At 40.3% G+C, this 13,367-nt stretch overlaps 1 protein-coding gene across 2 annotated transcripts in view; it reads left to right on the top strand.

Annotated features, from left to right (window-relative positions):
* Positions 1–13,367, top strand: part of PHLPP1 (PH domain and leucine rich repeat protein phosphatase 1) — a 228,904-nt gene that overhangs the window by 173,962 nt on the left and 41,575 nt on the right. For both annotated transcript variants that reach the window (XM_051851890.3, XM_089305002.1), the window contains exon 10: positions 1,941–2,096. In XM_051851890.3, the coding sequence (XP_051707850.3) occupies positions 1,941–2,096 (156 nt within the window). The remainder of the gene's footprint in view (positions 1–1,940; positions 2,097–13,367) is intronic.

Here is a 13,367-nt window from a genome sequence, read left to right as displayed (position 1 = left end):
GAGCTTCTTCTGGGTCTCCCACACAGGTGCAGGGGCCCAAGGACTTGGGCCATCTTCTACTGTTTTCCCAGGCCATAGCAGAGAGCTGGATTGGAAGCAGAGTAGCTGGGTCTCAAACCGGCACCCATTTGGGTTGCCAGCTCTCCAGGCCAGGGCTTTAACCCGCTGCACCACAGTGCTGGCCCCAATAAAAGGAAAGTATTTTAATACTTAGTATCCAAAAGAATTGAACCAAATCCAGTAATTAACATTTAGTAATGATCCTGTAATCAATCAAGTCTACTTTTTCTGTTGGGAAAAACTTAAGATAAAGATTGTGTCAGTTGGTTTTCAGTTTTCCATGTGTTATGGTAGATAACTGAGAGGGGTCATCATGGATAAGATTCTCCAAATGCTGCATTATTGGGTTGCTATGACTGACAGCAGAGACTGCTGCATGACTACTGATTGTCTAGCTGCCCTGAGCAATCTGCCTTGGCACACTGACACCTTAACCTGCAAAGTCAGATTTAATGGTTGCTTGTGGTGTCACAGGATTATGGCATAGCTGATTAAACCATTGCTTGTAATGCCAGTATCTGATATCAGAGTGCTTATTCAAATCCCAGCTGCTCTGCTATCAATACAGCTCCCTGCTGATGTGCCTGGAAAACAGCAGAATATAGCTCAAGTAGTTGGGTCCCTGCACCCATGTGGGAGACTGGGAGAGAGTTCTTGGCTTCTGGCTTCAACCTGGCCCAAACCTGGCTGGGCCATCTGGGGAGTGAACCAGCAGATGGAAGTTACCTATCTCCTTCTCTCTTTCTCTCTCTCTCTTTTACTTTTTCACTTTTTTATAGTCTTTCAAATAAGTATATCTTAAAAAAAATAATAAAATGAATATAGTTATTCTCCAATGTATGGTGGATTTTAATAATTGTAAATCAGAGATCACTAAATTTTAATTAGACAAGAGGGGAATAAGTTTAAGAAATCTAAACTTGGTAACTATATTTAATGACAATGTATTTTGGAAAATCTGTTCACCATAAAATTTAGGTAGTGAAGTAATGCATATGTTAATTAGCTTGATATGGCCATTCCACAGTATGTGCACGCATGAAAGCATCTTGTTGTATACCATAAATTTGTACCTTTTGTTTGGTGATTAAAAATTCACTTAAATCTGTGAGTGAGGTCAAAATGAAGGGGCAGGAGCCAGGAGGTGGATGAGGAAGCCTCCCTCTGCAGCTGCAGAGTAAATACATTCCTATTCCGTTGTGATCATGATGCAGTTCTAGTCTTACTTGTCTGCGTTTCCTACAAATCTGTATTTTAATCAGGATCTGTTTCATTCCCTGTAACTGTTGGAGAAGTGTGGAGTGGTCATAGGCAGATTTACTTCAGATTAACTAGTTTTCATCATTGTTGTACTTCTGGAAGGGTACATTGTCGTACCCTTAGGAAAAACACAGCCAAGCTTCCAAACAGCTCTTTAAGGCTCACAAGAAAATAGTGAATCAAGTAAATTCTGCTGTCCTCAGGAAGGTCTAGGATTAAACCAAAGAGACAACAAAAATATACAGAGAGGTCAGGAAAGGGAAAAACCGTTATAATTGTGAAATGTAACTGGAAGCACACAACATCTTCCCACTTGACTTTTATAAAAGTTTAACTGGATAGAAGAGTCTTTATTTAATTCTGTAGGTAAAGATTCCTCAGCTCAGTTTATTCAGAATCTGTTCTGGGTAGAACACCCAGCATTCTAGGCCAATACAAAACAGAGGTCCTACCTTAAAGAAGTATAAAACCTTTTAAAGCTGACCTTGTCGGTCTAACAAGATTAGCCTCATCTGTTCAGTCTCTGCTATGAAACTTGATTTTCGCTAGGTAGAGCTTCTTTGCGCAATATTCCTTTTCATTTTTCCTCATCCTTCTGTCTTTTGTTCCTTTCTGTGCAGCTTATTTTGTAATAGTAGCCTCCGGAAACTGCTGGCAGGACACAACCAATTGGCAAGGCTGCCTGAAAGACTTGAAAGAACCTTGGTGGAGGTCTTGGACGTGCAACACAACCAGCTCCTTGAGCTACCGCCAAACCTCCTGATGAAGGCAGACAGGTAAAGCAGTTTTTCCTACTCATTCGTCTGAGTCTGTAAAATGCTCCCTCATCAGTATTCTGTCTTCCATGATCTGAGAGCATTGGTTTAAACTTCCCGCTTCCAGTTGTCCTGTCTTGTTTGTGATTTTACTTTATGTGGTTGTAGATACCCGCAGTCAACCGTGGTCTGAAATTTCTGGTATTGGTCTTGAATCCTGAGAGCAACCACATTCACACAACTTTTATTATAGTATATCGCTTTAATTATTCTATTGTGTTGTTATTGCTCTTAATCTCCTGTGCCTAATTTTTGAATTAATCTTTATCATAGATGCTGTAGACCTTCCTCAATATCTGAGGATTCCACATTCAGAAACTTAACCGACTGTGGAGTCAAAATATTTGGGGGAAAATTGCATCTGTACTAACCAGATACAGACTTTTTCTTGTCACTCTTCCCTGAACAGTAAAGTAAAGCAACTATTAACATAACATTCACCTTGTATTATATATTGTAAGTAATCTAGAAATGATTTTAAATATACAGGAAGATATGCCTACATATATGCAACTAGACTGTTGGATATAAGGCACTTGGGCATCCATGGATTTGGGTATCCTGGGGGGAAGGGGAGTCCTGGAACCACTCCCCTGTGGATGCTGAAGGAAGCCTCTTTGGTTTTGTTTGTTTGTCTGTTTGTTTAAAAGATTTATTTATTTGAAAGAGTTACACAGAGAGAGGAGAGGCAGAGAGAGAGAGGTCTTCCATCTGATGGTTCACTCCCCAATTGTGCATGGCCAGAGCTGCGCCGATCCGAAGCCAGGAGCCAGGAGCTTCTTCCAGGTCTCCCACGTGGGTGCAGGGGCCCAAGGCCTTAGGCCGTCTTCTGCTGCTTTTTCCCAGGCACATTAACAGGGAGCTGACTTGAAAGTGGAGTAACCAGGACTCTAACTGGTGTCCATATAGGGTGCTGGTGCTATAGGCAGTGGCTTTACTTGCTACGCCACACACTGGCCCCAAAAGATTTTTTGAGATATCTCATGATAAAGATTAAAAAGTTAAGGGGCCAGTGTAGCAGGTAAAGATGCTACCTGCAGTACTGTCATCCCTATGGGTGCTGGTTCAGGTCCCAACTGCTCCTCCAATCCAGCTCCCCGCGGGTGTGCCTGGGAAGGCAGCGGAAGATGGTTCAAGCCCTAGGGCCCCTGCACCTACATGGGAGACACAGAGGAAGCTCCTGGCTCCTGGGTTTAGACCAGCCCACCTCTGGCTATTGCAGTTATTTAGGGAGTAAACCAGCAGTTGGAAACTCTCTGGCTCTCTTTGTAACTCTGCCTTTCAGATACATAAATCTTTTTAAAAAGATTAAAAAGTTGCATTTAATTTTGTACAAAGAAAAGAGAGGAAATGGATCTTTTTACCTAAAAAATTAATAAAATTTAGCCATGGTTTTAGCTTGTGTGATATTATGTGGGCAAAGTAACAGTCCAAGAACCCTGCTCTCCTGAGCTGAATAAGATAGCCTGCAATATGTTCTAAAATTCCTATACTCCTATCACAATACTTAGCACACATTGTACAGTAATTTCTTATTCACCTGTATCACTCCACTTTTAGATTATTAACTCTGTAACTCCAATGAGTGTGTCTTTGTTATAGTTTTATTGTGAATATCTTATACCATATCTGAAATGAAGTTAGGCAACAAATATTTGCTTAATGGATGACAGAATATTCACGTTTTATATATTACTCTCCTAGCTTCATATTTTTTCCTGCATTTTTTTAATGATCTTACAAGGTACAACTTATAAAGCATACAACTCTTTTGTTTGTTTGTTTTTGAAGATTTATTTATGTATTTGAAAGAGTTACACAGACAAGGAGAAGCAGAGAGAAAGAGAGGTGTCTTTATCCACTGGTTCACTCCCCAATTGGCTGCAACGGCCAGAGGTGTGCCAATCTGAAGCCAGGAGCAAGGAGCTTCTGGGTCTTCCATGTGAGTGCAGGGGCCAAAGGACTTGGGCCATCTTTTACTGCTTTCCCAGGCCATAACAGAGAGCTGGATCAGAAGTGGAGCAACCAGGACTTGAACTGGTGCCCATATGGGATGCTGGCACTGCAGGCAGTAGCTTTTCCTGCTACGAGCACTGGCCCCTAAAGTGACATAAAACAGTCCTCATTGTGGCCAATTTGATAAACTCATGACTGACAGGTGAATAGTGCAGGACCCTGCCATAGAAAATAACCATTCTTTATCCATTTCTGGGAGTTTGGTGTTTTCTTGTTTTTGTTTTTTTAAAGAATTGTTTATTTATTTGAAAGCCAAGATACAGAGGGAGGGAGAAACAGGTATCTTCGATCTGCTGGTTCACTCCTCAAGCAGCTGTATTCATTGACCAGGGCCAGGTCTGGGCCTGACCAGAGCCAGGAGCACGGAACTCCAACGGGGTCTTCCACTTAGGTAGCAGGGGCCCAAACACTTGAGCTGTCTTCTGCGCTTTCCTAAGCAGATTAGCAAGGAGTTGGATCAGAAGTTGAGCAGCCAGCATTCGAACCAGCACTCATGAGATGCTGGTAAAGGCCGTGGCTTAACCTGCTGCAGCTCATTGCTGACCCCTCAGGGGTTTGGGATTTTATAGGTCAGTTCTGTTTTTCATCCTCTAGAGGCAGTCAGTAAGTAGTCATTGTGTATACTTGACGCTGAGGAAGATGTGAAAACATCCCTAGAGGAGCTGACCGTTTAGTCAAGTAGACTCTTATTTTCATGTTGTCATGTGTTTGGACAAGGATTTGAGCAAGGGCAACTGTAATTTTAGATTGTTCCACGGGGATTCCTATTGCTCCCAGATTGACAGCTGCTGCCTTTACTGTTGGCTTTATGACCCCTGGCAGGTCATGCTAAATGTCAGTTTCCTCATTTTGCTTATTTTGTACAATTCCCAAATGGAACCTGTAAGTTGAGATAGGAAGGATTGTGTGAACTTGAATATTTCTAGTAATGCAACATGGGTGGATCAGGACAGGAACTGAGCCACTAAAGGAGGACATTGGTGTAATGAATGGTACAGGGTGAGCAAGCAGTGTTTGCTAAAGGGTTTTAGGCAGCAGTTCCCATAGTCCAGCTACTAGGCTGGGCTAGCTGGAGAACAGAGGCTGCTGTGGGAGGCAATCAGCCAGCCTTTTGAGGCCTTCAGGGAGGCCAGGGCACTAAAGGCTTTTCTGGAGTAAGGGCTGGGGTGAACAAGAAGGAGCAGGTATCTTGGTTTATTTTCTGAAACAAAAGCAATGACCAAAAAAGACAAAAATAAAGAAATTTGTTAGGAAGGCAAAGCCTAGTGCCTTTGTTTTCCCACCAGTAACATAGCAGCGTTTAGCAACTGATCTCTTAGTGATGACTGAGTCAGAATGAAAAGTTACGGGCTGGCTTGGTTATCTCAGGGAGATGGGATTGCGAAGAGGGTGGAGCAGAATTGATGAGTTCTTTTTTAAACCACATTTTTGTACTATTCCATGCTTTAAGGCAAGAAAAACAAAGCATGTTCTAGTAATTCCACCAGACTGCTGCTGCTTAAAGGATTCCTATTCCTACAAGCTTCTTCTGCACAACCTGAATAATGGAGGTTTTATCTACCTGTTTTTGTTTTTTGTTTTTTTTTTTCAAAAAGTATATATTTTGCTATTAGGGCATTCTTTACAGAAAAATGTATAGCTATTGTGTATTTCTTTTGATGAGTTGAGGGGGCAAAAACTAGTACTGAGAGTTATTTAAAGCAGATTAACCCAGAAAAAATGGAATTTAAAGTATTGTAAGTTTTTTAGAAAGGAGTCTTTTTGACAGGATCCTTGTAGGTCATTTCAATTGTGATTTGTTTTATCTACATTTTCAGGACAGCACACATCTTATTCAACATAGTGTAAGTTTAAGTTGGTGTGCTGGATGCTGCAGGACGCTGAAAAATGACTAAATATAGGTGTCACCCTCAGGGAGCTTACAGTCTAAATCAGAGTTTAAAATAATGGCATAGTAAGTCTTAATAAAACATAAGTTTAAGAAGGCAGAAGAGCTGGTCTGGCGTAATTTAGGCTCATGATACAAAGAGCAGCTCTGTGCTGTATCACATGCACACAAAGCTGTGTGTGTGTCAGATGGCTTCAGTACTAACTAACTGCTTCATTTCTCTGTCCATTCAGTTTGCTTCATCATACTAATATTAAAGATATATAATTGTTCCTTTTTTCATGTATTTTTGCAATAATACTGGTTCTGTGTTTAGTCACATAACTAACTGAGGGAAGAGCTGGAGTACAAGCCTTCATCAGTTAAAATGATTTAAATCATGCTCTGGGTAGAACTTAACGTGTAGAAGAATCCGGAAAACTGTGTCAGAAAAAAAAAATGCATCACAAAAAGCAGAAAACCAAATTTTTACTTCTTGTCAGTTTTCCTTTGTTCTTTATCTTGCCTGCTAAAACCGGTCTCATAGTTTTATTTATATATTGTCTGTTAAATATTAAAGCTTTGCAAGTGAACATTTTTGTGTAACTGTTGAGGTATGCGTATAGCTCAAATCAGAGTGTCTGGATTCCATTCTCAGCTTCTGCTCCTAACTCCAGTGTCCTGTTGTCAGAGACTCGGGAAAGCAGCAGTGATGGCTCAAGTGATGGGATTCCTGCCACTCACAAGGGAGACCCAGTTTGCATTTCCAGGTCCCAGCTATGACCTGGCCCAGCCCCAGCCTTTGCAGGCATATGAGGAGTTTGTGAAACCACGGGATAGGAGAGTTCTCTCTCCCTTTTTCTCTGTCTGGCTGCCTCTCACAGAAATAATTTTTTTTAAATTATAGCTTGAGAATAATGTGAAATCTGCCATACCTGATAACAGGAAGGTTATTTGATAACCAAATAAGAGAGAGAAATCTACTTTAAATTAGAAGACTTTTATCTTTGAAAACTTGCACCCGATTTTATTGAAATTCTTATGACTTGAATCAGAAATTCAGTTTTTGAGTTTAATCTCCATGTTCATCTTTGAATTTTGTGTATTCTGATTTTTTTTCACTGGCAGTCAGAAACTATAAACAGTGATGATGTATGGTGGGGCATATATTACTGACAAGTTGACTGTACTTTTGTTTCTGGGGTCCAGGGCAAGATTCAGTTTCCTTTGGTAAACTGGCAGATATTCTAATCTGGATCTCACTGGCCTGAATTTCTCATCTTGAGAGCTTTTAGGGTTGAATTTTTTTTTTTTTTTAATGGAAACCTCCCAAGATAATTAGTTGTCATCACCAGATGGGCAGGGGAGTGGGTTGATCTTCCCTTTGGGTCACCAGCATGGATGAGACACTGCCAGAAGCATTGCCGTCCTTCCGCCTTCCTGAAATCTTGGCAGCCGCCAACTCCCTGTCCACCTAGCATCTGCAAGTGCATTTGATGGCCAGATACCGTCTCCTGATGGAGTCGTTCTAATTAACAAAGCCAGAATGGACACTTTAAAGGAGAATTAGAGATTCCTGTTGCGGATGGGCGTCCAGATCTGTTTTTCTCCCTGGTTGCAGCAGCAGTGTGTAATGTATTTTCAGGGGCAGGAGCGACTTGACTTTATCTGTAAATGAAGTTCATCGTAACTGTTCATTTGTATTTAACTGTCCCCAGAGTATTAGTCACATTACAGACCATAAGTTTTAGTGACTCAGGCAGAATATGTGTAAATATCAAAGGGACTAAAAGGGAAGAGAAAATGTAGAAGATCGTGATTGATTGACCATAACAACTGGTACCTTTTGGCAAAGGCAGACGTTTCTGGCATTTTGAAGAGATAAGTTGCCTACTGTGTTTCTTTAGTGAAGAGAACTGTTTTGTGAAGTTCTGCTATTTAGAGACTCAGGGTGGCCTGAAAAACAGTGCTTCTTGGTGTATCTTCAGAATGTCCTAGTGTGCTTACCAGATGTGCAGATTCTTGGCTCTTATCTCAGTTCTGCACACTTACACTCTAGAAACTGCCTGGAAATCTGCATGTTTAATAGGGCTCCACCCACCCCCACTGTGATTCCAGGATGGAGGGTTTCACTGAAAACTAAAGGTAACCACAGGTGCCACTGTTGAAGCAAACAGGTTTCTATAAAAGAAGAGTCTTCATGTGAAATTGAATGGTATACATATCCCATCTCTGTTTTTTATTTTTTTAATTCTTAGTTTTTAACAGATTCAATGTAGTTCACAGATACAATTTTAAGAATATAATGATTTTCTCTTCCTCCCTCCCTCCTTCCTTACTTCCTTTTTTTTTTTTTTTTGGAAGATTTATTTACATATTTGGAAGGCAGAGTTAGAGAGAGAGATATATCTTCCATCCTCTCATTCACTCCCCAAATGGCCACAACAACTGGGGCTAGACCAGGCTGAAGCCAGGAGCCCAGAGCTTCTCCCAGGTCTCCCTCGTGGGTGCAGAGGCCCAAGGACTTGGGCCATCTTTTGCTCCTTTCCCACTCACATAAGCAGGGAGCTAGATCAGAAATGGAGCAGCCAGGTCTCAAACCAGCGTCCATATGGGATATTGGCGTCCCAGGCAGAGGCTTTACCTGGGCCTCCTCATTTCTTTTGCGATAGCATTTTTAATTTACATTATAGCAAGGGCTTAATGCTTCAACATATAAGAAGTTTAACAAGTAAAAAGAAAAGTAAAAGACCGTCATTTAGAGGGAATGTAGGCAAGGGCTGAAGTAAAAATCAAATGGAAAGATGACCACTTTACCCATCTACAATAAATTTTAAAGTAACCACAGATCATTATATATTAAATACAGCAGTATAATAATAAATATAGTAGTATAACATTCCTGCAAATGGTTTAACAAAGGTATAAAACAAAGATTGACAAAACTATATTTACAGCAATAGTAATACACACAAACTAATATTGATACACAAAGACATTCCTTGTTGTTTTTCTTTTTTTAGCTTTTACTCCCATATATAAGGGAGACCATCTCTGTTTTGTGAAGTGTTGAGTTTCTCAAATATTTTAAAGTAGTGTTTCTTAGAAATAGATAGTACATCAAAATCACCTGGCAAAGTTTCCAAAACTAGAGAATCAGGCAGTGGGTTATTAGGGTTCTGGTGGCAAACTCCATTAGTTTTTAAAAGTTTATTCGTTTAAGAGGCAAAGAAAAAAAAAACAGAGACAGGAATACAGCTAAATTGAGAGGAAAAGGAGCACCCACCTTCTCTGTAGCCTAAATACCTGCAACAGGTCTTGGCTAGGCTGGAACCAAGAGCTGGAAACTCAGTTGAGGTCTTCCATGTGGGCAGGAACCCAGTTACTTGAGCCATCACCTGCCTTCCAAGGTATTTATTAGCAGGAAGCTGGAGCCAGGAATTAAACCCAGACACTCTGATGTGGGAGTCAGGCATTTTAACCACTAAGATATATGCCTACTCCTCCTTTTGTTTTTAACCAGAACAAATAGAAGGATTTAGTCAGAAGGTTCCAAGTACTACTGAGGTTAGCAGTGAACATTGCTCTTAGCCTGAAAAGAGGCCACTATGGATTATCAGGACTTACCCTGTTTTCCTTTTTTTTTTTTTTTTTAAAAGATTTATTAATTTACTTGAAAGGCAGAGTTACAGAGAGGCAGAGGTAGAGAGAGAGTCTTCTATCCACTGGTTCATTCCCCAAATGGCTGCAACAGCTAGAGCTGGGCCGATCCGAAACCAGGAGCCTGGAGCGTCCTCTGGGTTTCCCACAGTTACAGGGGTCCTAGGACTTGGGCCATCCTCCACTGCTTTCCCAGGCTATAGCAGAGAGCTAGTTTGAAAGTGAAGCAGCTGGGACTCCAACTGGCACCCACTGGGATGCTGGCACTGCAGGTGGTGGCCTCACCTGCTTTGCCATAGTGCCAGTCTCTCCTTGTATTCTTGAGAGGCTGCTTTGGTAATGCTTACCATGGCTGTAATGCTCCTAAAACATGAATTAGGCACCTGTGCCCCTATCAGGGTGTGTGTGTGTGAGAAAGCTTAAGAGTGGGTATGTGTGCGTGTCCCCAGAGGCCACTAAAATGCGTTAGGACAAGGGTTTATGTAATAACATACTCTCAACTTGACCAATCATCAGAATTCTTTTATATACATTTTGAGACTTTATCTTAACCTATTTAACAAGACTATCTGAGAGCAGAATTAGAGAATATGAACTAATGAAAGCTCCCTTGATAATTCTGAGGTAAAGCCAGATAAGAAATAACTTTAATCATATGTTTTAAAGATCTATTTTTTTATTTTTAATTTACTTGAAAGGCAGAGTTAGAGAGAGAGAGGAAGAGAGATCTTTCAAGTGCTGGTTCACTCCCCAAATGGCCTCAACAACTGGGACTGGGCCAACCTGAAGCCAAGAGCCCAGAGCTTCTTCCAAGTCTCCCACATGGGTTCAGGGGCCCAAAGAATTGGGCCATCTTCCACTGCTTTCCCAGGAGCATTACCAGGAAGCTGGGTTGGAAATGGAGCAGCCGGGTCTCAAACCAGCACCCATATGGGATGCCAGCATTGCAGGCAGAGGCTCAACCTGCTATGCCACAATGCCAGTCCCTACTATATGTTTTAAAAGGGGTCATCTTATGGTATGTGAATTATATCTCTATAAAGCTATTATTTGAAAAACTGAAGAATTTGAGGAATCTCTACACCTATGTGCCCTTCTCCAGAAATCTACTAGAGGTTCTTGGTCTGGTTTGGGGCCCCTAGCCACATGGGGCTCTTCAGATACACACGTGCCATAAAATTTACCCTTTTTAAGACTCTGTTATCCTGAGGATGTTAGTAGTAATATGAGTGAGTGTAAAGTGTGTAATACGTAGTTCCTCTGTGTGTTAGCCGTGTTTTAGGAGGTCAGTGGTGACATGTAGCTAGTGGCTGCCATGTGGACAGTGAAGGTAGAGAACATTTCCATCCGACCAGAAAGCCTATGACTGTGCTCCAGCAAAGTGTGAATGTCATCCAACCAAGAAATAAATGGCTCGTATAATTTTAGCAAAAATTATGTATTGATGTCGATCTAAGACTAATAGAAAAGTGGGAAAGAGGGTGAAGATTAAGTTGTTAAGTGGTGACAAAGTGGAAATAATGCTGAAAATGGGAAGAGAAAAAAAAGAGTTTATTTATTTCTGCATGGGCAATTGGTGTAACTTAATACGAACAAAAACAGACAAGCCAGATCTTAATAAGGTAATTTGATAAGACATAGTACAAAGATAATTACTGGAAGAAAACAAGCTTCCCTAAATACTTCTCTCTCCCCCAAATTAATACATTCGAGAATAAGGAGTGTACAACCCAAAGAGAAAACATAGCAAATACTTATAAGTGTGAAGTACTATGATAGAGTTGAGACTAGGCATCAAATATATCAATGCCTATGGTTGAACTTAACCTCCCCAAATAGGAACAGTCCAAGTATCTGTTGGCTGGTGAATGATAAACCTAAAGTAGTACTTCCCAGTTAAGCTCTTAATAAAAAAGAAAGACAACAGATACTGAGAAATACTTCCTGAACATTATACTTTGGTGGGGAAACCCATTGACAGTTCCTTGAAAATCAGTAACAGGTTAAGAGTACACACTATTTCCAGTATTAGGGAAGACCCCATTTACAATAGTGTTAAAGAATGTTAAATACAGTGATAAGCTTAATTAAAAATATGCAAAGACATGGTGAAAATAAAAATGAAAACATCAAAGGGGCAGTGCTGTGGTTAAGCCTCTGCCTGCAGCACCGGCATCCCATATGGATGTTCTTGTCCTTGCTGGTCCACTTCCAATCCAGCTCTCTGCTAATGACCTGGGAAAGCAGTAAATGATGGCCCCTGCACTCGCGTGGGAGACCCAGAAGAAGCTCCTGGCTCCTGGCTTCAGATCGACCCAACTCTAACTATTGTGGCCATTTGGAGAATGAACCAGTGGATAGAAAACTTCTCTTTGTCTTTAACTCTGCCTTTCAAATAAATAAATAAATCTCTTTTAAAAAAAGAAAAGAGAATTATAATAATAAAAATCAAAACACTTCGAAATAATACTAAAGTAAATTTAAAAACTGTAAATGTATCTCTTTTCTTGTTTTTTAAGTTACTTTGTAAATTTAACATAATCCTCATAAATATCAAAAGGGTTTTATAATGGAGTTATACAAATTGGTGCTGCAGTTTATTTAGAAACAAGAAGCATACAACAGTAGCTAGGAAAACACTGGAAAATTAATACTACAAGCAGGAGACAAACTGGCAGGCATCTGAACATACGGGCTTTTAGTTCATTCTGCTGAGGTCTAGAAGCAGTGACACTCAGTACCAGGGAGAAACCCTAACACCCAGACCTTTTTCTGAGACCTGTTCTCCAGAAAAGGAACCAAGTATCCATGGAAACAGGATTGATTCTGTGGCTAGAGCAGTGTAAACACAGGATGAGTCCAAAGGTGAACTGTTCAGAAAAAACTGATGAGAATATGTCAAAGATTGCAGGAGCCCTCTTGAAAGAGCTCTCAGGGGCCACATCTGGGACAGTTTGGTAATCATGGATTATATCTAGTAGAACTTAGTAAATATCTGTAAGTCTTTTACTGATAAACAATTGAATAAGTAAATAGGACTGTTCTTTCAATGTAATTCCAATTAACAAACTGTGCATAGAAGGAAGGAATCATGAAAATAGAAAAACCACCAGAAAGGCAAATAAAAATGCTGAGTTAATGTGAAAAAAAATGATGAGAAACAGGATATTTGCATAGTCTCAAATTATCTTCTTACAGATTTGTTAACTACAAAAAAATGTTACTTTACAAAAGAGATACTTGGCTGACACCAGTAAACAAGTGATTGAAACGAATCCATCAATAGTAAGACATTAATATTGAGCATGTACTTGGCACTAATGTCTTGTGATGCACTGAAATGTAAAGTCAATGCTGCACTGACATCAGTGCGCTGAGAAGGGCAGAATTTTGTGGTATGTCTGCAAAAACGTACGACCTTATTTAAATGGTGATAATGCATGAAACAAACCTAACTGGGAGATGTTCTACAAAGTAATTGTCTGGTACTTCTTCAAAGTGTCGAGATCATTTAAAGCCAATAAGAAAATGGATAGAGGAGGCCAAGATAACAAAATGCAGCATGGATGGCATCATCAACCATATAAAGAACATCAGTGGGATAATTGGTTTGATTAGGATTAGGTCTGTAGATTAATTAATTCATAGTTCTTGCATCAACATTAATTGATTTTATGTAATTCTTTAAT

Source organism: Oryctolagus cuniculus, chromosome 10 (assembly GCF_051225735.1).
Source record: "Oryctolagus cuniculus isolate XC-2025 breed Fujian yellow rabbit chromosome 10, ASM5122573v1, whole genome shotgun sequence".
Taxonomy (NCBI): Eukaryota; Metazoa; Chordata; class Mammalia; order Lagomorpha; family Leporidae; genus Oryctolagus; species Oryctolagus cuniculus.
The sequence above is the reverse complement of the archived record's forward strand: the minus strand, read 5'-3'. Positions and strand labels throughout refer to the sequence as shown.